Source organism: Solea solea, chromosome 18, assembly GCF_958295425.1.
Source record: "Solea solea chromosome 18, fSolSol10.1, whole genome shotgun sequence".
NCBI classification, from domain to species: Eukaryota; Metazoa; Chordata; class Actinopteri; order Pleuronectiformes; family Soleidae; genus Solea; species Solea solea.
Genome location: NC_081151.1, coordinates 9,958,816 through 9,984,728, shown reverse-complemented (window position 1 = coordinate 9,984,728; position 25,913 = coordinate 9,958,816). Strand labels below are relative to the sequence as shown.

Genomic DNA, 25,913 nt, shown 5'->3' with positions numbered 1-25,913 from the left:
CACCCCAAGCCTAGCGAGAATGCGCGCGCAGTTTGGGGTCAGAAAACGTCGCAACAGATAAGCGAAGAGCATGTATGTCCACGGTCCTCCACCGAATCATTCTGAATATGTTCTTTCGTTGCCGATTAAGGACCGCAAACAAAACCTATAGTAGGCTACTAGCCGACGGCAATAGTCTACCTGACCCAGCTACCATAAAAGATTGGGTAGAAGATATTAGCAAGTGGCCAGCTATCTCGCTAACTCTTACAAGGAACGTTTTTAGCACACCATGTGTACTTGTCAAACGCGCTAGCTCGCTAGCTAGCAAACAAGCTAGCTATGTCCACAACATAACTTTAGGCAGCATAGGTCTCATATACGTACAGTATGTGTACGTATATACGTAGCCGACTACGCTACAAGTGGGCGTCTTATGTGTTGGACTGTTGTACAAGTTAATGGTACGAGTGTGTTTTCTGACCCCAAACTGCGCGCACATCTCTGTGAGAACTGAGCAGGGCCGTTTCTAGCTTTGTGGGGGCCCTATGCAAGATGCTGTTTGCCAAACTACAAAGGAGAGATTCCCTAATCCTTTAGATCAGGTATGAGCAAAATCCCGTGACCCGCAGCTTCTGTTTTATAAAATATTATTTACGTTGTCCCCGTTAGCTCCGCTGGTTAAGAGTTGCGCTTTTGTCCAGAGTTCAGAGTTCAGGGTTCACAACCCAGACGCATGCGTTCACCTCTTTTGTTACAGATGTGAAAGAAAAGCGGAATGTTTTTACGTTTGTTCACACCTTTAGAAATGGTAATGGTGACAAGGAATCTTCACTATCAAATCTGGCTTTTGTACCTGTGACATCACAACGATTTTGATTTAATTATGTCCCTAAACCACCAGCCACAGCTTTTCACTGAAGCTTATTTTATTTCTACCCTACATTTAAAAGGGGATTTAAAAACCACATGAGACAGCCACAGATAAAGACAGGTCATTCTTATGCTCCTCAGATGAGGCTGATGAGCCATGCAGCTTTGGGGCCCCCTGGTGGCTTGGGGGCACTATGCATATTATTTGCATAGTCTGCCTAATAATATAGGAAGGAATTTTCTTTGATACTGAGGCTATTTTTATACTTGTATTGTTTCCACACAAAAGCGAAAGCGGGGAGATCATGAAAGCACACACAAACACACACAAGGCCACTGTGTGTTAAATGTCACGTTATCTGAAACGATCAAAACCTGATGTGACAAGAGTTCAGGTGTAATGTTGCACTGAAATGAATTGTTATATGTGTATTTACGCCTCATAACCTTGTAGTTAAAAACGTCATAGATTGAAAAGGATTAGTTTGTATTTGTATTCAGACAAAGAAGAGGGAATGAACTTCTGACACATCTCGATAATCATCTCGTTCCTATGTTTTTTTTAATTATTATTATTATTATTATTATTATTGTTGTTATTATTATTATGATTAATAAACTGATGAAATTTACATTGATAAGGAGAAGGGTCACGTTTTGTCACGGGACAAAACTTTGAATATTCTGTGCAAAATACTTCAGATCTGTACCTTTTATTAAGGCAATAAACACATGTATTTACATGTCACATTACAAAAGGAAGGCATGATTTATATTACAAATTCTCATTGAATTCTCAAAGTTATACTTGATTTTTTTTTCTTTTTAATGAATAGAACAACATATATATATAAATATACATTGAACTCACTCAGATTGACACTTGGCAAATTGTTCTCTGTTGTAAACGGGGCTTAAATTTGTGCACGCACTAATTTCACTGAGATACTTGATTTCGTGTTGATTTTGAAGTGATCCTGTCAGCGGGTGATACGAGTCTGTTCTGCTGTGATTGTGGCAGCGTGGAGTCAGGTGGCGTCAGATGTAGAAGTAGTTCTCTGCGGGCTCTCCGCCCTCCACCATCTCACTCAGCTGCTTGTTTATTGATTCCTGCAGAGATCCCACAGAGAGTTCGAACGCTGGACTGGACGCCGGCGAGCTCTCTGGGATCTCCAGGAGAACGTCGGACGCCTCTGCGTCCACTAACTGCTCCCCTTCGCTCAGGCTCAGTCTGTATGTTTCTTCTGTCTCCGCGCTGGCTGTTACCTTAGCGACAGTTTCCAGGGCAACCTCCTCCTCAGCAGGCATGTCCTGCACCGCTATGTCGTCTCCTCCTTTGGAGGCCTTGAGCGTAGTCACTTTCTCGATTTCTTGAACTAGTTCCTCGTTGTGCTCCTTCCACTGACGATACGTCGAGGCTGACAGATCGGAGTTCTCCAAGATCTTGTTGATCTGCTGCAACTCGGCTTCTTTTGCCTGCAGAGAAAAATGGGGGCCTTTCATTTACATCATTTTAACCTTGCGGAGTTCGTCTTTTCTTGAATTAAAAAGCTCCAAATATTGCTAAAATGAATGATTGTCACCAACGCCATTCCCTAAAACGATTCTCCTCACCTTCAGAGTGCTCTGCAGGACCCGAAGTGTGTGCACCTTCTCGTTTATGACCGGGTTCTTGTTGCGTCGTATGAACGACCTCCTAAAGTGGTCGTGGGTGAGCGGCTGCTCTTGGCCGATCAGAGAAACTCCTCCTTCCTTTATGTTGTTGATCATCTTACCCATCTCATCTTCTGTCATGCCACAGATGGACACAGATGGAGGAGCGTGACAGTGACGGGAGAAATGACAGCAACATGTCATTAAGTAGAATTTTTTTTCTTTTTTCCAAAAAAAACCCACCCAATAACAGAAATGAATCAGTGAAGAAGAAAAATCAAATAAGAGAGGACAAACCTGCTCCTTTGCTGCGCCCTGTTGAAGGACTTGGCGGAGACACCTTGCTTGTCTTTGTCTTGGGGCGTGGCAGAGTGTTGGACTGCACTTTCTAGACGACCATGATAAACACATTAGGGTCTGAATGACACCGTGAACGATGTGGACGTGTGATTATGCACGTGTCCGACTGACCTTGTTCCTCCTGCGGGGCGAAGGCGAACTCTCACTTTCGGATTCAGTCTCACTGTAACACTCTGTTGACACATGAGCACGCGTGTTAAAGTAAAATAAACAAAAATGCTATTATACTTCAGCATACAAACAGTCACTATGTGCAACGTTCAGCTCCTCCTGATTTTTTTTTTTTTTTTCTTTCACTGGCAAGTGTCAAAAATCACAGATTACAACGCAGGTAACCATAGCAACAGTAGTTATTCCCCATTGTGTGTTGTCACAGGTCTCTCGCCTTAAACTATTTAACAAAGATAAAATACGGATCTTTGATAATAAATACTGTCAATAATAGACTATGTCTGTTTTGCATAATTGAACATTTTTAAATTGATATATTCAGAGTAGTTCTTTGTGGTGAACTTACCCTCCTCACTGTCGGGGCCTTTACTGAGCTTTTTGTGCGTCTGTATGGCTGTGATCAGACAGTTAATCCACCTAGAAATTAAAATAACAAGCTTTATTAGCATCAACTAGAAACCTAATATATCTCTTGATTATATAATTAATATACACATGTTCAGATATCAACATCAGATGGTCAGGACTAAAAACTGCGTTACAAAAAGCCACCTGTAGGAGGCAGTGCAGGCCAACACCTGTTACAGTGTGATGTAACGCCTGTGCTTACACTGTCTGCATGAAAATAAACGGATTACAACTTTTATATTAGAGCAACAACAGTCTTGAATGAGTTCACTGCTTGTTGCGCCCCAGACGACAGGAAAAAACAAAGAGTGGCGGGACTCACTTGCTCATTTCAGTGACATTGTCTGCAGCGAAGAAGAAGTTGTGGAACCTCTGGTGACACATTTTGAACACGCTGGCGGAGAGAGAGAGAGCAGATCGAGGGGCCGTCAGTGAGAAAGAAAAAGAGAAAACACTTCTCCATTCCCTCTCCCGCGTTAATATTAATGGAATTCCATAAACTCATGAAATATAGATACCGTTTTCTTTAACAGCAGTAAAAAGACGAGAAAATGCACCATGAGAGAAACTATTACATTAAAGGAATACTTCACTGATTTGCATTTAGCTTTGTATTACTAGAATAGGGGTAGTATTTTCGAAAAATGGTGCTTCTTCTTTTTTTGCTACGTGCCCACCAGTGACACTTCTTCCGAGCCTTGAAACTGCAATGCTAATTCCGCACTTTTTAGACCCACCTCATTCCCAGAATGTTAACAGTGTCCGCCATCTTTGCTAACAGCTACGCTAACAGGACCAAGAAAAGAATGAAGATATTTCTCACCTCAGGGGAAACTGAGGTTGGGAAGCACAATTTTTCAAAAATACTACCCCTATTCTAGTGATACAAAGCTAAATGCTAATGGGTGAAGTATTCCTTTAATCATACAAAGTATTTCTTCTCTAAAAATCCTTACTATTTTCTCTTGTGCTCTCCGGCGCTCTCTATAGCGTAGCTGGATATAGCAACAAAACCCTCGGCCTTTTCTTCCTGCACAGAGAAAAACAAAATTTGAGTTAGACCGACTAAGAACAGTTAAAGACTTTAAGATCAGTGACTGGTTTATAGTGCATTTTAGAAATGAAATAACAAACCGCTGTGTCATTGTTTTAAAAAAATAGTGCTGGAAATACAACACTCAGTTGTAGTCAAAATATTGACTTCATAATTGATTTCACTGTCATGTGCGCGCCCACCTGTTGGCTGGTGTACCAGTAAAGTGACGGCGCCTTCAGGACAAACCAGAAGCGCTGCCACTTCTGGGTGAGGAAGACGTTGCTCTCCTTCCTCTTCTTCCACAGCCAGCCGTCACAGTCGGGCTGACTGAGCTCGCGGCAGGAAACGCGGCGCCGACTCAAAGCCGTGGACATTCCTGCGAGAGAATGAAATGTGGCGGCAAAGTCAGGTATGAGGTCTTAGTTTTGATACGAAAGAAAGAAATTACAATCTCAATAGAATATATTATCCTCGTGAAATAAATAATTTAAATACATTTAATAAGTATAGCTCACTACACTACACAAAATATTCCTTTGGCTTTCACTTTGGCTTTTTATTTTAGGAAGGACACAAACAAACAACACTTTTCATGAAGCAAAGCAACAACAAGTTGCTTCTGCTTGAAAATATTGGCACAAATCTAATTTCCATAAATTGCCACAGCATCTGTGGTGGTAAAATCATATGCTGGAACTGAAACCTAGTAATATTTAACAATGGAATAATGTGAAAAATAACAACATTACCTTTTGTAGAGCTCTTCTTAGTCTCTTTATTTCCCTGAAAAAGACAATCCGAGTTAATTTATTGTTTCAGATGCAGTTTAATAAAACCTCCATGCCCCATTATCACTGAGACCATCATTCATTAGTCCTCTCACCGTGTGTCCCACCATTTCAGGACAGGAACTGACGCTCGCTCTTTCGTGATTGGCTCTGCGGGGTGAAGGACTTCTGAACGGCCCGAAGGAAATGGGCGAGGGACTCCTGCGTCTCGGCGAGAGCCTCGAGCTGTCCAGACTCTCAAAGTCACCTGAGAACATTTGTGTGTTGACAGAAACGGGGCTTCGATTTAACACACATTTGTAATTCAAGACTGAATTTGTGTCACCAGTCTGACCCACATATACAGCACCCAACAGTCTATGAAAATCTAACTCATTTCTAAATGCAGACCATCATCAAATAAGACTTATACTTGCCTCATAATAATAAAAATATACAGTATATACAGTGTTATTATGTTTTCCTGCTGTGGATTTTCTTCTTTACATTATTTTAAATGATTTTATCATATTTTTCATATGTATATTGGATTTTCCATTGTACATTTATTTAGGACTTTTTGTGGTTTTCTTTACGTTGAGTTTTTAGTTCCGTCTTTTGCTTCCTGTTTTATTTTGAAGTTTTCCCCCGTGTGTACCTTGTTTAGCTTGACTTCCTGTTCTGTCTTCGCTGCTGATTGCGGCCCCGCCCTGATGTGTTTCACCTGTGTTTGATTGGCCCTGTCTGCCTCTCCGTGCTCCTCAGTGTGTGTTGGCTTGTTTTGTTTGTTCCGGGCGATTTAACGTCACTCCTGTCTGTTTCTCTGGTTTTTATGTCGCACCGAAGTAGAATTAAGATGGGAAAAAGCGGCCGTTAACCTTTGCTGCTAAGTTCACCCTGACTTAAACCGTTTCACGGACTTCAAACCGGGGTGAGCGGATGCGGCTTGGTGAAGTCACGTGCAACTTATTCCTGGTAAGTGTGCGTTCACAGAGGTCGATCGCAGATTTACTGATGCAGAAGTTAAGACATGATTATACTGTAGCTTATAATGGAAACTTATGAAGGGGTATAACTCTTGCCACATTTATAGTCATATCAACCTGTTTTTCATCTACTTATTCTTGTATATAATGTCATTTTTATACTTTTCATCAAAACCATATGTGCATATTTGTGTCTATACCTCACTGCTGTGCACTTACGATCTATACTGTTCTGTCCTGTGAACTGAGGTTGATTTCATTGTAATTTAGTGTAAAAAAAAAATAAAAATTGAGGTTTCCTAAAAATACAACTTTAAAAAAGGAAAAACATGATTTTAGTTGTTAGTTTTAGTTTGACCTCCTCGCTGACCACTGCTCCACTTAAATGATCATATTTGCAATTTAAAAAGTTACCTTTCAGTTTGATTTAAAATAATAATAATAATGATGATAATAATAATCTACTTCATGTTTCTGGGAGGTTGTTTTGATCACATGAGTGAAAACTGTAACACACAGGTGTGTAAAACATGGTGTGTAGCTGACGCACAGCTGCCAGCGAGGTGATAGAATATAAAATAATATACTGTATGTTTGCTAGCAATGTTTTTATAACAGTAATAATAAGACATTCGGTCATAATTGTCACATTATTAAATGTATCACATACAACATTTAATTACATATGTAAATAAGCTTGTTAGGGCCCAAGCCACAAATGGACGAAACGCCCTCAACTCAACAGGAAGTCGGCCTTGTGGGGACTATACCTTGAGGGCCCTATCATGACTGTGTGCAGTCCTAGTTTTAATTACAGTTGTCCACAGTATCATTTATGTATATAAATGTCTCTGTTTTTGATATTAATGGATTAATTTTGCATCATAAATAGTATTATGAACAGTTGTTTTTTTTCCCCCACTTTTTGTTCTCTAGGCCGGCCCCTTCTTGACTATACTAGACACTCATTGGCCCCCAGATCATTTGACTTTCACACCCCTGCTGTAATACATGAGTTTTCCTACTGCGACTGTAAAAGAACGCGAGTTGTGAAATTACTGATTTGTATTTTTATAGAGTGATATTTGTGTGCTATAGCAGTTTATGGCCAGTAGGTGCTCTAGGGTGTCCTGCATGACGTTATTGAAGAGATGTTGACATACAGTTGCACACGCGGTGCAGTGGTGGTTTCCTCTGCAGTACGTTGTTTACCTGAGGCTGACAGTGGTGACAAACTCTCTTGCTGGTTCTGATATGAAGAAAGACTCAGGTTCCCCTCCAGCTCCTTGTCAAAGGGTAACTCGGAGTCCTCCTGTCCCATAGGAGGCTGTTGTACCTCTGGCCCGTGGATGGCTTTCCTGTGACGGGAAAACAAAATGACTGACTGGAGAAGAATGGAACCCATCTGATGTGGTGTATCAGGACATGACAGGATAATTTACAAACCTGACCCCACCATCCCCGCCTACTCCCTCCATTTATCGGAGCATGTCTGCTCTCCATCACTTAACACTCTCTCCTTCTGCCTCTCTATAGCTCCCCCCCCCCCCTTATCTCTTTCTTCATCACTCCAAACCTCCTTTTTATTTATTCATTTCCTGTCAGGCGTGGGCAGCGGGTGTGCCTGCTGGAATTTAAGGCATTTTGCAGCGTGACCTCATCGCAAACCTAACCTGCTGCTGCCAGATTAAAATCCACAGGGGTCCGTTCCTATGGTTTCAGGCCCAATGATTGTAAATTATTGGACCAAACTTGGGCCCTGGCTGCTTCCTTCCTTCCTGCTTGTTTGTGGAATTAAAACACTATTTTTCCTATAGTTGCATAGGTGCATGAGCGACCTAATCAAACATAGCTAATTATCACTACTGTATTTGTAGGTCCAAAAATCCTCCAAGGTACCTTTTCATTTTGACACACCTTTGTACAGCAATGCTGAGTCATCACTCTCTGTGCAGTCTCTTGATTTAGACAAGCGAGGAAGATTAGTACTCTCATAATAATAATAAAAGCAAATTTACTAAGCAACAGGGAAGCCGGGGATTCTTTTGAAACAAAGGCTCAGGCGCACGCTCCTTAAATTATTCAATTGAGTCGATTCAATGTTTAACCCGAAGATGTAATGATTCATAACTGAATCAACTAAATTAAAACAGCTTGAGAGTTATTCACAGGTAATCAATAATTACCTGTAATCAGTAATCATGAATCACTGTTTATTTAATTTTACACAGTTCGATACTCGGGTGATTACTTCCGTTTAAGTGAATTAGTATTAAGAAACTTTATCGCACTGATTATTAAAATCCAAATTGACCTTGATTAATTAAGTGGAACAGGTAATAATTAAAGGAACTCTCACCTAAAAGACAAAGACCTGACAGAAGCTGCTACTCTCTCAAATATGGAGTGCCTTGGATTCTCCTCCTCCTCCTCCTCCCCTGATCTTTCTCCTTCTCCTCCTTCCTCTTCCTGAAAGAATGAAAGAAACAAACAAACAAACAAAGTCAGCGTGAACGCAAGTCTGTGCACGTGTGCGTACTCATGAGCCAGTGTATGGGAGAATGTAGGCGGTTGTCCCGCCGATCGTAGCGGTGCCGTCTCCTATGGTCTCCATCCGTGCACTCTGTGGCTCAGGGGATGAGTCAACAACAACAACACACACACACACACATGCGGGCACACACAGGGCATCTTGTGAGGGAAGTAAAGAGTTGATACACTCAGCTGATTCACATCTAATGTTTCCTCACACTCTGCTCCACCAGTTAGGTCTGAGATTAGCATGGTAATGGTCACGAGGGGGTGTGAAACGCTGTGTGTGTGTGTGTGTGTGCGCAGAGTGTGATTCAGTTTGTAGCACAAAGACAGACAACAGTTGGCATAGTGACTGCAGCGAGTGTTTATGGAAACGGTTCCCATGTGATGTCAAAGTGAAGCTTCCCCAAGACATGAACTATGCTGTGAGTCCAGTTTGTGCACACGTGATTTTGATGTTTCACCCTTGGATGTAATTATCCTGAACTGAGACACAGACAATTAAATCTGTATGAATTCAGCAATAAAATGATTGACTTTGGGGGGGTTTCCTTTATGGCTTCACAAATAATTAAAAAGCAAACACAGGCTTGTGAAGCACAGGAGCTAACCTGTGTTTTTTGTGCATGTAACATGTAAATGATGTAATCACAAAGGTTAAACACCTTTATCCAAATCTATGTGGCCCCTGGTTTTTATTACATCAAAATAAATATTTGCTTATCAAATACTGAGCTAACGTAACCGCGATAATTCCACTATTCTTCTCCTGACTTTTATAAAAAAAGTTCCTTAACAGTATGGACCTCAGCTCTCTCTTTTTTGAAACTTTAAAGGGCAAGAAGGACATCAAGGAATCGCTAACCTGAACAGAGGAGACCTGCAGGACAGGGTTTTTGCGCCGCACTGAGCCTGGGATCTTCTTCAGGACCAGAGTCACTCCATTTGGATTCTCCCGCAGCTTCTTCACAAGGTTTGCTTTGCTCCAGCCCACCTGATACAGCGACACAGGTCATTACTGCACCGTGGGGCAAACCTTTGTGTAGGTCACTTTGTAGCTGAGACAGTTTCCAGTAAATCCGCAAATGTAATAACCCCACAAGGTGCATCACTCACCACTATCTGGTCGTTGACTTGAATCACCTCATCCCCAGCCAAGATCTTCACAAAGACGTCGTCTGAAAGCTGAAAAATACACACAAAACCATGCACGTCAAAAAGAAAGTAAAATATTCTCCAAATGGGTAATAATAACAACTCTATTTTGATTAAATTATATTAAATTTTTGTTCATTCCTAATGCCGCCATGGACCTCATTAAAAAAGGCCCTTGGCACAGGAGCCATTTTGACATGTTTCAGCAGGAAAAGTGTGGATGTTACTGATCACATTACCAAGTGATCTGTTCAGCTGGGCCCATTCTCTATAGATTAATTTAGGTATTATTATTTTTTCATCATAGCCTGACATTGTTTCAAAACTAACTGGATTATGCTGATTTACTTTACGTAAACACAACTGATCAATCCCTCAAAAAGCTGTAAATAATGTAAATCACTGTGCCCTCTGTTTCATCACCGTTCTAGAAATCACATTCATCGCTGTATTGTGTTTGCCAAACATCAGAACGCTGTTAGCGGGTTAACTTTTATATATAAATGTATTCTTGGACCGCTCCCGTCGTATAACTCTTGGTTTTATAATCAACCTCGCTACACTCTTCGTTCTCAAAGCGCTCTTCTGACGTTGATCCTGTTTTGTAAAATGTCCTTGAAGGTCAAAAAGGCACTTATAAAATGCATTATTACTATTATTATTATTATTATTATTATTATTATTATCATCATTCTGAGAGTAAGAACACCGCCCGTCATCCTGGAACGACTTACAAAAGGACTTGATAATGTCTGAACTGATCACCCTGGGTGAATTTAAATTTAAATTCTAAAGACAGGAAAAGCAGTCTCTTGATGGATGTAGCCGCTCTAATTGAGGATCTAATTAGTGAGCGGTTTGCTTGTGTCGTGTTGTGGTCGTTTTCTGTATTGTCTGTTCTCTCGGAAAAGAGATTTTAATCTCATTGAGACTTTTCTTACCTGTTTAAATTCAGGATATTTATATATAACTGACGTGAGAAACAGTGAGAATGGGCTGACATCATAATTATACAGATGGTTTCTGTGTGTGTGTGTGTGTGTGTGTGTGTGTGTAGTGGTACAAAGTGTGTTGGCAGTGGCTGTGTTTCTTATTCAAGAACATGGTGATGCAGGAGCAGGAGAGATCAAGCTACTTTAATGTTGACGTCATGGAAAAGCAACATCTGACTCCCTCTTTCTCAGACACTGAAAAACCTCCCTTACCTCCTTTACAAGCCCTCCTTATATAGTTACTTTCCATCCTCCCATCACTCATTTATTTTACAAGCCTACAAGATTTGAGAGATCTTTGTCTTTCCCAGAAAAAGCAGGATGGTTTCATTCTCCCCAAAGAAGCATGTATGTATTTCAAGTTAAACTAAAATGAACAATATCAACATAAAAGGCGATTTCCTTACTTTTGACCTTTTTAAAATCTTGTGTCCTACATACAGTAGCTACATGGCTCCAGCCATTTATGAACACTAAATATGTTCATAAATGATGACTGCACTAATGAACTAATAGATGCTTATAAATAGGTAGATGTTTCAACCACTGAGTGTTCACATGTTCTCTGCACCATTTGGAATAAGGCGCCACAGGTTATTTACAGCACAAGAGCTCAGATTGGTTTCAATTTCAAGACGGTAAAAAAAAACTAAAAATAACATGTCACACAAAAGTACTTCCAACTGGATTTCTGCCTGTGAGAGCTCATGATATCATTTTAACTGCACAGCAGAAGTCATAGCAGACAAAGGCCCCATTGCATTGATTTACCTGCTTAAAATAAAACAAAAAAAGAAAAAGGACACTTAAAACATCTATGGATCAGTGGTTGGTCATCAGTGCTTACCAAGTTACATCTAAATCCATTAAAACACCAAATTAGAAGTAATATCGCTCCTTAATATGATCTCAGAACAGCATTTTCACCAACAGCCATAATATAGAGCGTCTTCCAGAGAGATAAGTCAATGTCTGACTTATGTCTGACAGTCATAGCCCAGTAATCGTGTCGAAATAAGTGACGGTTCTGACCCAAAGAGATGCAGATTTGTAACAATGGCACTTTGCAAAAAGACAAACGGTAGTTTCTAGTAGTTCTGATGTAAGAGTTCAAGAGGAGCAGAGGACTGAGTCATGCTGCTGCTGCTGCTGCTGCTGCTGCTGCTGCTGCCCTTTCAGACGGTTGTTTAAAAGCACTGCGATGGCAGCGATGGTTCACTCTGTGGCCTGTGAGTCAACAGTGAAGGAAGAAAGCTAAATGAGAGTCTGACCTCGGCAGCAGTTCCCGTCACGTAGTGGTTACTGGAGCCAGTTGACGCTATTTCAATCCCCTGATTTACAGAGAAACAGAGAGAGAGAGAGATTGTGTTATGACTTTATATACATTCCACATCTGCATGTAATAGGATCTTTGACATTTAGAATGTACATTGCTCCCTCCTGATGTATTCATGATTCAGCATGTAATTAGCCATCAGCGTGCCCTGACTGATAGTTGGTGAGCCCAGATCAGGCCTGATAATCACATAATCAATATCACGTGAGAACAGAATCATGCAGGGATTTAATCTTTGAAATTCAAGAACTGAAAAAAAAGCTATGCCAAAATGAACCTTGAAGATGTCATGGAATTCCATTGTCTTGCATGAGTCAAAGTGGATGTGATGCCTTTAGTGGTAATGGCCACACTTTCACTACCTTATGTTGTCTTGCATATACATTTAATGATATGAACTTACACTATTGTTGTATGTGTTAACATATTATCATTGACAGCGTAGTTAAATAACAATAATGACACTACAAAGTTCAGCTGTGTGATAAACCATTGATTAAATTTGATTTAATGTCTGCTGCATCTTTTTCAAGTTGGTTGGTTTAGTTATCGACAGTCCTATTACCAGGTTTAGTTAATTTGATCTACACTTTGTTTTTGAAATGACGAGTTTGGTAACAAAAATACAAATTATTCATCGGGTAAACTTCTCTGTTCGGTCGTGCCGTGCTTATATTGTCTAAGAGAGGCCGTAACAGTGCATCTCTTCTCTTTATCTCCACTCTCTCCTTTGTGACTAGCCTTTAAATGCACATTTACATCTTCTTCATGAATTATGCATCACGTTTTTCACTCTTTGCTGCCTCTCTTTTCCCTTCCTGTCTTTAGTTAAATCTGTGCTCAATCTTTTGGAGGGCCGACCTCATTATCGGTGATGGACACCAATCAATTGCTCTCTGTCAATTGAGGATAATCAGGTTCTTCTTCTACTCGTAAGTAACTCCTGAGGGTTTTGTTAAACCGCACTCCTTTTACAAGCCTGCAGCAACGCAGATAATATATATATGTACATGTATATTATAGGCAATTGTGCATCCACAGAAAGGAAAACTAATGAAATTCATGGTGATGTACACCATTAGTGGTGATGAAGTGGTGCTAAAAACTTCCATATTTATACACACTGAAGAGGATTGGGAAGGTCAATAAGAAACGGAGAGTCAGAGTTTTATGTCGTGGTTTCAGCGCTCAAAGAGGAAGGTAGCTGCACAAATGCACTGGAGGAAAATGCTCTTTAGAAATGAAAAATGAAAGGATACAAGAAAACAGACGAGAAGGAGTGCTGTAATTGCTGTACTCAGTGTACCTACGGAAGGAGAAGTCATTAGGAGAGCATAAGAGGAAGGACAAAAAAAAAAAGTTCTTTTGAACAAATGGATGTGAGAAAATGTTTTTTTTTTTTTTTACCCTGGTAAAAAGAACAGTGGATTCAGTGAGAACCTTGAATTGGATGAAAGAAGGGATGAGTAGACGCAAATGATGATGGAAACGTCTTTGTGACGATGGCGGTGGAAAATGTCGGGAGAGAACAAAGAGCGAGCTGATAAAAGAAAACGTATCTACCCAAAAACCTAGTTAATGAAATGGATGTTTTTTTTCATCCAAAACCCTAAAAAAAGAACAAAACCATAATCTCCCAGTTGAGGATTTAAGTCTTTAGTTATTAGCTATTGCCCTGTTGATTAGCCACCTGTTTCTTTTTACACGTAATCAAATGTTTATTTATAGGTAATTTAATATTTATTTTTTTTGGTACGTGCCCACCAGTGACACTTGGTCTGAGGCTTGAAGCTGCACCGCTAATTCCACACTTTTTAGACCTCATTCCCAGAATGTAAACAGTGTCCGCCATCTTTGCTAACAGCTAAGCTAACAGGACTGTCACTGGTGGGCATGTGATAAAGAAAGGAATGAAGATATTTCTCAACTCAGGGGAAACTACTATTCTAGTAATACAAAGCTAAATGCTAAAAGCGTCTTTGCTTCACATGAAATAACATTCTAATTAGTTCAAGCTTTCGTAGTTTGAGAGCAGAGCGAGGGAAGACGGCGATGTTTACCAGCTGATCACCGGGCGCCACGGGCACTAGGTCGACACTCTCGAGCTGAGCAGTGTGGCTGAGAAGTGATTCGGCGTTGGAGTTCAGGATCTGGTCACACACTGCCACTATCTGACGGCACTGGTGGGAGAAACGCAAACGTCATAATTAATGAATGAAAATCTGTCTTGAAAATGAAATAAATACACAAAATAAGAATGGTTAACACACTTACCACAGAGATGATGTCCTTTTCCTTTTCATAGACTGTAGCACTCTGTAGAATGAGTGACACATACTCAGTTTCAGTTTCACAAATCTATACCAAAATGCAGCAGTTTACAGTATTCATTTGTGGGATTGGGGCAATCTGACAGGAAACTCTTCAGAGTCTGGAAGTGAAAGGCCACAGATTTCAGCCAAAAAAGCTAACATATCAGACGTCTCGTGGTGTTTTACCAGGCTTTTGACAGACCAGTGCTCTTGGAGAAAGGAATAAAATACACAAAACACTGCAAGTATTTGACTAAATTAGTGGCACAGCAGCAGATTAACACATCTAACGGTGCCCCAAATCCACCTAATCCAAGGATTCACACTAATCCCCCAACAGCACACGTTAACACACTCTGTATGTACAGTATGTGAATGCTAGTGTCCTCCTGACATTAGAATTAATGAAGTGGAAACGGTGGTGTTGATTGAGACTATGAGACATTTGAAAGGAGGATGATGAAAGGTTAAAAAGGAGGATGGTATATGTTGTATAATATTGCTGAATAGCGTAAATGCAACATACCATTACGGCCTATGACGTCATTTGAAATGCTTGATTTTAACTTACTTAAAGAAATGTAAGGCTGAAACTAATCCTTGTGCAATGTAACAAGGGATCAACAGTGAGGCCGTTTGGATTCCTGTGCTAATTAAAGGCTGTGACACAAGGCCGCAGGGAGGGGAACGACTCTGAGAGGTTTCTGTCAAGACTGCTGGTCATTACAACTTTGTCTGTTTGTTTTTCTGTGTGTTGCTTTGTTTTCCTTTGGGTGTTAGTCCGAGTATTGGAGACAGCACAGCACAATCTTCTGTACGCGCTTAAAAGATATTCTGCTTTATCCTCCACATGAGGGTCCGAGCTGGTAAAGTTTCCAGTGTTAAGTGTTAATACGAATAAAGATATATAACAATTTTTTTTTCAATAAAACAATACTTACATTTGTACCAGAGCTGTAAATAAAAGTGTAAAAATGCGGGAAAACTAGGGGTGGGAATCACGATACGATACATGGTCCACAATAATATCACGATATGACGATTCTTTGATAATCAATATAGTGCAAGAATAATTTTTTTACTTTAGAGTGCCTTCATTTGTTCATTAAAATAATTGATATTTGCGAATCAATTCTATTGCACGTGGAAGGATCGAGATATATCCCCAAAACTGATATTTTGACTTGTAACATTAACTAAATTAAAATCCATAATGATAACATGAGGATGGTGTCTTTCATGGACCATAACCTTCATCCTAAATAAATTCAGTCAAAAATCAATTCCTAATTTTTAGACTTGTAGACCTCCTTCGCTTGGTTAGCCAGCAAGGTGCGGTCCACGTCAAAGCCCACAACGTTACCAAAACATGGACTATGTCATGTACAAAACAAGCACTTCCTGTTAAGCAGGTCACTTCTGTTAATGCTCAACTGAATTACAACCCTCGGCTACATCCACATTGTAAATGGCACTTGTGCTAATAGCAGCTGAGGTTTGTTGTCACCTCCCAACACACGCCACATCCCGCAGCTCACCAGGACTCAGACGGGCGCTGTTTTCGGAGGTCACGTGAGGCCCTTGTGCAGCTGGACAACCTGTTTCTGCATTTCGTCTTTAAAGGAAATGACACCTTTTGTGAAGTTGGCAACAGGTGCACTTCTGCCTTGAAACTGGTGTAACGTCAGGAGGGCGTGGTGGGAACAGAGCACAAACCAACACTTGTCGCCGATTTCCAGCGTATGATTTACAGACAATGGTGTGCTGTGTCTGCGTGCTTGCACACACACCGTCGCTTTCTGTCTGTGTATACACACACACTGAATGGTATATTTATCAAGCATATGATGCCTTTGAGGTCACAGTGTTTCACACTCTGAGGCAGAGACATGTGAGGGTGAGGAGATTCATTTTGCTCTCACTTAATTTAACAAAACTTTACTCGAAAACAAAGAGAAACTGTCTCATCTATCAGTGCGGTTCCTGTATTTTCAATTCTCTACTGAAGCGGAACAAAGGAGTGCAGCCTTGACTTCAGGTTAGCCACAATCCTGTTCAGGGTCTGTGTGACAAATGTGGGACGTTCCAGTGCAAGCTATACATCGAATAAATCTAAATCAACCGAATTAATTTTACGGCTGTAAAAGATGATTAACTTCATTGGGTTCCGCTGCACTGCATCTACTTTACTTGATTAAAACAAAGGTCTCGTGTTGTGTTGTGAAGCTAACTTCAGCCCTGTGCCTGAAAGCTATTCTCTCCATCGTTGTCTAAGAGACAAAGACGAGCTATTATGTGGGTGTTGCATTCTGGAGAAAAAAAAAAAAGGAGACACCGAGAATTTATGCAGCCATGTAGAAAACACAAAATCCCCCGAAACTAAGAGATCAAGATGCAATGACAACACAGACTGTGATCAAAGGCCCACGTGAACCACATTTGATTCCTTTCTTTTTTTTACAATTATCGCCAACTCTATACACATATGAAAAACAGAGTATCAAGGACCGTCATGTTTGCTGGTTTGGGAACTTGTTTACTTCACCAGTAGATTATTTGCCACCAGGTCACAGACGTGCTATAAAAAGACTGGAGGACATACTGTGTCTGTGCTTGATGTCGTTTACACCTGCTTCTCATCTTTCCATCCAGATCCTCCTCTTCATTTTCTGCCCTTTCCCTTTAAACCTCCACTCCATTCTCCCATGCTCTATTTTTTCTTTTTCTTTTTTTTTAGCCCCAAAACATGACAAACGTTGATGGTTGTTTTGCCAGTCTCTCTCGTTTCTGATTAATTTCCCATCCTTGCACATTTAATCTGGTCATCTGACAGCAGCCCAAAATCAGTGAGCCCGTTGTTCGGTGGTAAGTGTCCCTGTCATGTGTTGCTGTCTTAATAACTTCATAATAACTTCACTGTTAAGCCAAATGTCTCAGCACAACATAACATCAGTCATAGACTTGGCTCAGGAGAATGTAGTTTGAAAAAAGGAATCAAGGTTAAACATTAAAATCTCTTAGTTATACTTTTACCACAAGGTTGTTGTGTCAAAGTCTGAGTTTCTCCTTTTTGTAATGCCATTTAATCTCACATACCTTGGCGCACTGCGTCCAAATTCATCATATTCTCAAATCCAAGTTCACATTTCACAGCACAGACCTCTCTCCTGCCGTATGTCTCTCTCTCTCTCTCTCTCTGTCACTGCTGAGCTTGGCTTACTGCTGTCCTCCTTCAAAGCAGACTGAGCGTGTGCTACTGTGAAGACCCGACAACTCCAGTGTGCAATCACCAACAACACCAGCTGACTTGATGACTTAGATTGCCCTCGAGCCGAGCGGACACACAACACACACTTGGACACAAACGGGATAAGCGGCCATTCTTTGATGTGAAGTATGTGAGGTTACATGACGTGAAAGCACGTTTCCTTCAAAAAAGGACGCGAGAGTGAAGTCATGGCCTCCTGGCAACGCGTCACATGCCACAAAGAGCCAGTGAAATCAGCCAGTCACATTGGCTCTAGTGTGTAATTCTGGGGCTTTTATGTAACTGTGATGCTCTTGACGTGATTGCAGACTCTGTGTTTTGTCAACAACCTCTGTAGTTGGACACAGGGTAAAGCAAATGTTTGTGTGTATGTATGTATATATATGTATATATATATATATATATATATATATGTGTTTTTTTAATGCGTTAAACCATTTAAATGAATTGCCAAAATTAACATTGAGAGCACTTATGTATTGGCATCGGTTATCGGCCCAAGCACTGCTATCTATCTACCTATCTACCATATCCATTACCTGCTGTTTTGTGAATGGAATTCAGCACAATGCAGTAATTCAAACCCTGAACATGTTCAATGGGTGAAGTTTGGCAACAGGTGAGGTGAAATAATCTTCAAGGACTCATGCCATTTTGACAGGTCAGCACAACCGAAACTAAATCGTATGACACCTCAACTCACTGGACTAAAATGCTGTTGGAATAAATTGACTTTTTAATTTAAGTCACTTGCATTTAAAAACACACCTGAAGTTAAATTACAGGAATTGAGAAAACAAAGCCAGCCATTATCAAACCTCTCTGAGAGAGTTCGCCAGCAAAAAGCAATGAAGGTTTTAACTTACATGTAACCCACTAAAGGCTCCATCTCCATGACAATGTATCAGATGTGGCTCAAATCTGATTTGCATCATGTTGGCAAAACAAAACCTCCAAACAAAGGCAACAAGTAACATCTTTCCCTGACATTTATACTCCCGTCCTTCCTTTCCCACTGTTCCTACAAGCCCACAATGAGAGTAATGTTACTGTTCCTATACAACCAGCACAGAAACTGACACGAAAGTCCTGAAGGCTTGGAGTTACTCCTGTGAATGGCAGTTGTTGTGTAACTGGAAACGTGTGAAACCGCAAAAAAACCCTGGTTCAAGCCACAATCTCATAAAGCAGTAAAACGTAAACAAAGTTTAAAACGTGTCAAGCGTTATTTTCCAGGGAAATATGGATTAGATATCGTGTTGTGATGAATAATCAACAGAATAAGTTTCACTTACGCCATTTTGAACGGTCAAATATAGTCCAAAAGCAGCATCATTTAGTGGCGAGTTATCCAATCAGGGAGGTGGAGACTGTACCTGTCATGCTGGGCAGGTGTCCAGAGCAGAGCAGGCTGTGGTCGTGCTATATATAAACTAAATCCTGAGCCTCCTTCCACCGCCTGCAGCCTCTCTAATTAAACCCCTCTTCTTCTTCTTGTTGTCTTCCTCACCTGTGTCATCGTCTTTATCGCTAACATCACTACTGCAGTGGCAACAGAGTCTATCTCTTGCTCCGCCAGTGGCTCTCTGTTGAGAGTTTGATACACACCTTCTCCCAGGAGTCAAAAGTCATCTAAAACTGCCACAGTGAAAATCTCTTTGAGACTCCTCCCTCTTTCTCTGTCTGCCCTCCCTCCCTCCCTCCCTCCCTCCCTCCGTCCCTCCTTCCCTCCCCTAGGCACCGCAACATATCCAGGCCTGCCTGCTCTGCTACCTGTGAGAACTTCCTACCCACTTCACTACTCATCCAGATATAAAAAAAGCAACTCGTCTCCTCTTTGTTTCTTTCAAAACGTCCTTGTATCACAAAGGGCTACGCACACACACACACAAACAAACCCCAGCTCTGACAGACGTGTAAACCGAAACATCTTCAACACACTCACACACGGCCGCCTCCAAATATGCCAGGAATGTAAAGATAAAGAATGGATTACTCAGACTTCACCGCAGAACATGACTTCTGTTTTCCTTCTTTCGTTTTAGGGTGACGATTTATAAATGAAACCGACAACGACGGGTTTTTGTTCCTCTTCTGAAATGTAGCGTGCGCGACAGTAAAGCTACAGACACGACACAAGCATTCATGTGTGGTTCTTCCTCAGATAAACACATCACACTTTTATGAAATGTGAAAAATAGGCATTTGATAAAAAAAAAAGAAAGTGTTTGTTTGAGTGGACCAACCTTGTGGACGATTTCTCCGAGCTCTCTGCAGTAGCTGAATATGTCCTTGGTGGTGGCATATCCACTTAGCTCTAAGAACTGATACCTAGAAGGAAAGGGATTATTTTTCACGTTAGTTCAGAGCGCGGCCTGTGAGGTCTCGCTGCGGGACGTTCAGTCCTTTAACTTCACAGGTCATTAGAACCAGGAAAAGGAAAAGTATGTAAACACCCCTCAGCGTATACACTTAACCCCGCAGCCATCCCCTTTTTCTCTTTCTTTTTTTTTTTTACGTTAAACCAACAGGAACAAAAACTACAGCTGTATTTTATAACCCTGCAGAGAACATGTGTCAGTAAAAATAACAGCAGGACACAATAGGATTTCAAGTGCTGTAGATGGGACAGTTACATAACACCCCCCCCCCCCCCCCCCCCCTTACAAACCTGTTAAGGAGAAAGAAGAGCCCTTTGGCAGAGGTGATGAGCTCCACTACAACCTTCAGGACTCCACCCGGCAGCTTGGTGGCGCTGCGGCCATCGTAGCCGTTCTGGCGCCAGCGGCTCTGGATGCCCATCTGGAGGGTGTGGGCGACGGCGCGCAGCTTCTCGGTCCGTCCGCGCAGGTTCTCGCCTCCGATACCATACGTCTGGAGAGTGGACGCACACGTGAAAGTCACGAAGGAGCATTCCTATCTTGAAATTCCATGATGAGTAACCTATCTGTGATGGTTAAAGGACTTCCTGTCGTCTTCTGTCCTTCAACACAAGTTAAGTTAAGGCTACAAAAACACTTACACACAAACATTTCTATGGGTAGTATGTTCAATGAGTACCAGAAGGAGTGCTATAGGAAACACACACTTCATAATCCATAGCAAGGAAATCAACTATTATCACAACACAAGACCTAATAAACTATTCTCATGTTTTGTTCATTGGTCCAGCTGGCTTTTTTCATGGTGACCACTCATCAGGTTTGGACACATTAGGCTTTATTGTTACCGGTGGACGAGCAAGAACAATTCACCGTCAACAAGTGCCCATGAATTTTTCATGGCCTTTTGAGTGCTGCAGTTGTTAATTATGTAACCGTCTACTCGAACGTGTTTGTTCCGTTTCATGTGAGCTCCTGATGGTAGTTTTTTTGTAAATTTTTTATTTGTGAATGAGCTCAGTGTCGGCGCCTCATAAAGCGATCGAGGGAGGAAGAGAAACAGGCACATGAATGCACCACAGTCGTTTGTACGTTCTACATTAGTACATTTGCCTGTTCCGTGAATCGAATTAAACAATTTCCAAGTGCATTAAGAGCTTTTACTGTTGATGGATTAGCAAGAAAATGGACACTCAAATACTAATCGATTCTAGTGTTTAATGAGATACTCATTTCCAAGTATTGGTGGATTATTTATTATGTAACAGGACGACTAAAGTGTGACAAACAGTGACGGCCTACCTTACCAACTCAATTTGTTCAGCAGCAAAACTATGGTATAAGTTAAAGAAAACAAAAGTTACACTTAAATAATACTTTTTTTTCTGTCGTCAGACAACTTAATAACCTGGTTGTGTTTTTTTTTTTCAGTATGCCTGTTTATTTCTAATCTCTGGGAAAACGAGCCAGGTTTCAATGCTTTCAGGTCTTCTTCAATACAACGCGATGTTAAATTTAGTCATTTATCTTCCCATTTAGAACAAAACGGACGATAAAGCACGGCACTAATGAGTGGGACACCACCATGACTGACAGCTGGCATCGTCTGTGAACGTCCCGACACGTTCAGCACGGTGCTGATCACGGAGTTCAGGTTCTATTGTGTGACATTACAACCGGTTGCCACTTGGTATTAACATTGTTTGAATAACAAGCAGTTGAAGTGTGAGCTTTAGTCTGATGCCGTTACACCACCACCGCCCAGCTTAATTAGTCCTTCCAACAAAACAAGGGCCCCTCTGGAAACACAAAACGACCCCCACACACTCACCTACATGTATATTTAAGTGTTCTTCGAACCACGTCTTGGAACATGACAGGGGAGGGAATTTAATTAAGTGAAGGAAAACATGATAGAGATTCCCGACGGAGCTTTGGTGGTCCAAACGTGCTCTGGTTGCAGTTGCTGCCAGACTTTGATATGAAAATACAGGGCAAAATAAAGCAAGTTTTTTTGGGTTTCAGTGAAGCAGGACTTTTGTAGAGCGGAAACAATCGATTATTAATCGCTTACTAAATTAATCGACAACTATTTACATAATCGATTAATCGGTTTGACGCTTTTTTCATGATTAAAACAAGATTTGCGATTTGTTTAAGCTTCTGGATAACAAAGAAATCATTAAAAGTGAATCATTTTGGTTTGTGGGCAAAACAAGACATTTGAGAACATCATCATTTCCAGGTTTGACGAACACCGCTCAACATTTTTTAAGGTTTTCTGATATTTTATGGACCAAATGATTAATCGAGAAAATCGACAAAGTTACAGCTCTAGACTTTTGTTTGTCCAACAGCAAACAAGAGCAGGATCTCAAAGCGGTAGGGAAATGTATATCTGTGCGTGCGTATCAGACCAAACACACAAGACCGTATATATATATATATATATATATATATATATATACACACACAGAGAGACAAACAAATCAGCTTCTTCACTCACCAGGGAGCAGAGTTTCTCCACAGCCTCCAGTATGAGCTCCTGGTGTCCGATCTTATGAACTCCAAACTTTTCAAGGTCCCGAGAGCTCAACTGGAGCAGGTCCACACCTGACAAGTGCCACTCTGTGACTGGATACTGATGCACAGGTGCATCCAGACCTGGCCACAGTTCACAAGCACATGCGTCAAAACACATACATGACAGGCAGAGACATGCAACGAGAGCGTAAGGCATAACAGAGGTAAAAGGTGAGCAATGCTGACATTATGAAAACATTTACTTGCTAAGTAGTCTATAAGATATAAACTATAGGACGTTTTAGTTTATAGTTTTAGAATCATTTTGTAAATCAGAAAGAGGTTTAAAATGCCTTCTTGTGATTTACAAATAAAGAATAAAGAATTTTAATAAAAATATTAATAATAATAATACTCCATTTAAAATGGTTTTCTTCACAACGTAATTTATTTTCACTTAAATAAAACACAACACATGTATATTTTAAAAGCAAAATCGCTTACTCAGTGTTAGATTATTGTGGATTATGTCATACAGTTTGATCATGTATGTATCTCACAATTAATAATCTAATATATTTCAAAGCATGACCACTGCAGACCTTAAAGTATAATCAGTAATCTGTAAACGATCAACATCAGCATCATGTATTGATATACAATAGATGTTTAAATGCTCTACAGAAAAGCGCAATTTCATAAACTCTTTGCTACTTTGTGACATAAAAACGACTCAAATATGTGGCTCACATTTACTGTAACAATATTTTTGATATATTTCACAATATAAAAGTGCAGGAAAGTATCCATGCACTGCATGTAAGTGATTCTTGACAGTATAATTCATATATTGATATGTTACTGTTATTTAAATTTCAGTAAACTGATATTTTAATATATTTCACAGTATAAACAAATATTTCTGCACGAAATTTACAGTATAATGCGAAAAATACTGATGTCACTGTCATTTATGGGTTGTTTTACATGTTGCTGTTTTTACTAATATGTACAGTCATTAGTAATTACACAGTTAATGCACAACATACATATATGAATATACGCATTCTCACATTAACTACTACTAACCAAAAGTGTAATAGTATAATAACATAATTTGTACTTGCATATATATAATAACAACATCAACAGGTCTATAAGTAGAAAGCTCACAGTTTAGTTTGTTTTGTGAACAGCACGCGCGCACACACACACAGGTTGACTGTTGTGGCTTCTCTCTCTCAGTTCAGGCCACTTCCTCATTCCACCTTCACTTTTCACTTCCAACAGGATTTAATGTGGCGCTTCTGTTCTGTTTGTGACTGTAGCGTCCGAGCCAGAGTCGCTTCTTCTTGCGTGCGTGTGTGTGTGTGTGTGTGTGTGTGTCGTGGCAGATAAACGTTTTCACCTCACCTTGGAGCCACTCGCTGACTCTCTGCTCGCTCCAGGCCGTGATAGGCTCCATGCTTGGAGCCGCTGCTGCACTCCGCTCACTCGCTCGCTCGCTCGGGTTCCACCAGTTCACACTCCTGTGCTTTTCTCCGGGCTGCGGCAGGAAGGAGAAGTCGATCCTGATTTCGAGTCGGACGATGACACAGTGAGTGGCACTCCTTTTCCCAGGTAAAAGGTAAGCGTGCCCCCCCCCCCCCCTTCCTCCTCCACACCAACACCACCACCTCCACCTCACCTCCCGCTGTCAGCCAATACAAAAGTGTCAGCGCTCCCTTCTTCCCCCCCCCCTCCACCAGTCCACCCCCCCTTCTCCTTACCTGGAGGGAAAAAAAGGTGCTGCAGCTTTAAGGCTCTTTTCCCCTCCTCCTCCTCCTCCTCCTCTTAAGAATTAATATTCATCTGGATTAGACATTCCCAAACTTAACCCAGACGTAGTAAAACCCTAAATCCCAACTCCATACACAGGGCCGGACCTATGCATTTGGTGCCCTAGGTGAGATTGGGATATTTTACTATATTACACTACATCTATTTTGAAGATTAAAATGACTGTATTTAGCACTTGCAGTACCGTCACGGCCCACCGGGGGTCATGCCGGGTCACACATCCAACCATGAAACCTGAAAAAAATATAATAGAAATCAACAAATTGAACAAATGAAAAAAATAATAGACACAAACAAGAACCTTTAAAGTGATTATACACTTACACTTTACACTTACTTAAGTGTAAATGTTCTTCCCATAAACCCACTTAAGTGTTACATACTGGACCTTTAAAATGTTGCATCTCCAGGAAGTTACTTGGAGCTTTTCTGTTACAGGACTAAAGATAAAGTCTTTAAATTGAGCTTGGTTTGATGTTAGACATACCTTCTCTCATACTTTTCACATGCACAATCATGTCATGGAAAAGGATGCAGAGCCTGATCGCACAGGAGAGAAACATGCAGTACAGTACAGTATATACGCCAACAATCACATTATCAGATATTGCAACTTCACAGTTCATGAATTGTCACAAGACTTAAAGTAAAGAATAAGTTCTCTCCTGCACAGACCAACGCGTGTAATCCAGCAGTGATCCGATCCAGCTCTCAAATCTTTCTTACGTCATCCTTTGAACTCGTGTGACTTCCTGATTAAAGACATTGATTCAAATAAACAATACTTTATTCATGCTCAATAGTTTTACTGCGTAGCAATAGCTGTGTCTGATGCAGCTGGAGGAATTTATTTCATGAATAATGAATCACTGTCGAAAACATAACAAATGACAAAACACCAAGTCTCAAAATAATGTTCACATCCTATTTTCTTCCACAGATATGAATAATAATCTCTTATTCGTTGAGAAATGATTGATGACATTAGTGCAGTTGCTGGTTGGTTCACATTTCATATTTTACAACAACAAAATGTGGCGTTGAGTGCTTTCCTCAGAAGCAAAGGTCATCATCGCCTCACGATGTAAAGGTTAGTCATGAAAGAACTGCCCTCGTCTGGCACCCCCTGCTGTTTTTTGCCTCTCTTTCAACCGAGAGAAAAAGACAAAGACAGAGGAGGGAGGGAAATGGCACAGTGTCCTCATGCATGTGGTTTATAACAAATCCCTTCAAATATATTCAGAAAATCTGTTGAGCTGCAAATCTCTGATTTGACTTGAAAGTGGATTCAACTTTTTTTGCATGAATGCTGAAAGTTAGCGTTGGTTTGTCCCATATG

General features: G+C 40.7%; 1 protein-coding gene across 1 annotated transcript; it reads right to left on the bottom strand.

Annotated features, from left to right (window-relative positions):
- Positions 1-1,549: 1,549 nt before the first annotated feature.
- cnksr1 (connector enhancer of kinase suppressor of Ras 1) lies at positions 1,550-24,372 on the bottom strand. The gene is made up of 21 exons (XM_058615982.1): positions 24,149-24,372; positions 22,719-22,876; positions 20,503-20,705; positions 20,078-20,162; positions 14,526-14,567; positions 14,312-14,431; positions 12,187-12,246; positions 9,885-9,953; positions 9,634-9,762; positions 8,593-8,702; positions 7,446-7,591; positions 5,364-5,515; positions 5,230-5,263; positions 4,681-4,856; positions 4,401-4,474; positions 3,767-3,838; positions 3,383-3,453; positions 2,977-3,038; positions 2,803-2,893; positions 2,467-2,639; positions 1,550-2,328 (listed from the first exon to the last, which is right to left on the bottom strand). The coding sequence occupies exons 1-21, from the start codon at positions 24,198-24,200 to the stop codon at positions 1,891-1,893; spliced, it is 2,517 nt and encodes an 838-aa protein (XP_058471965.1). The 5' UTR covers positions 24,201-24,372; the 3' UTR covers positions 1,550-1,890.
- Between the last annotated feature and the right edge of the window lie 1,541 nt (positions 24,373-25,913).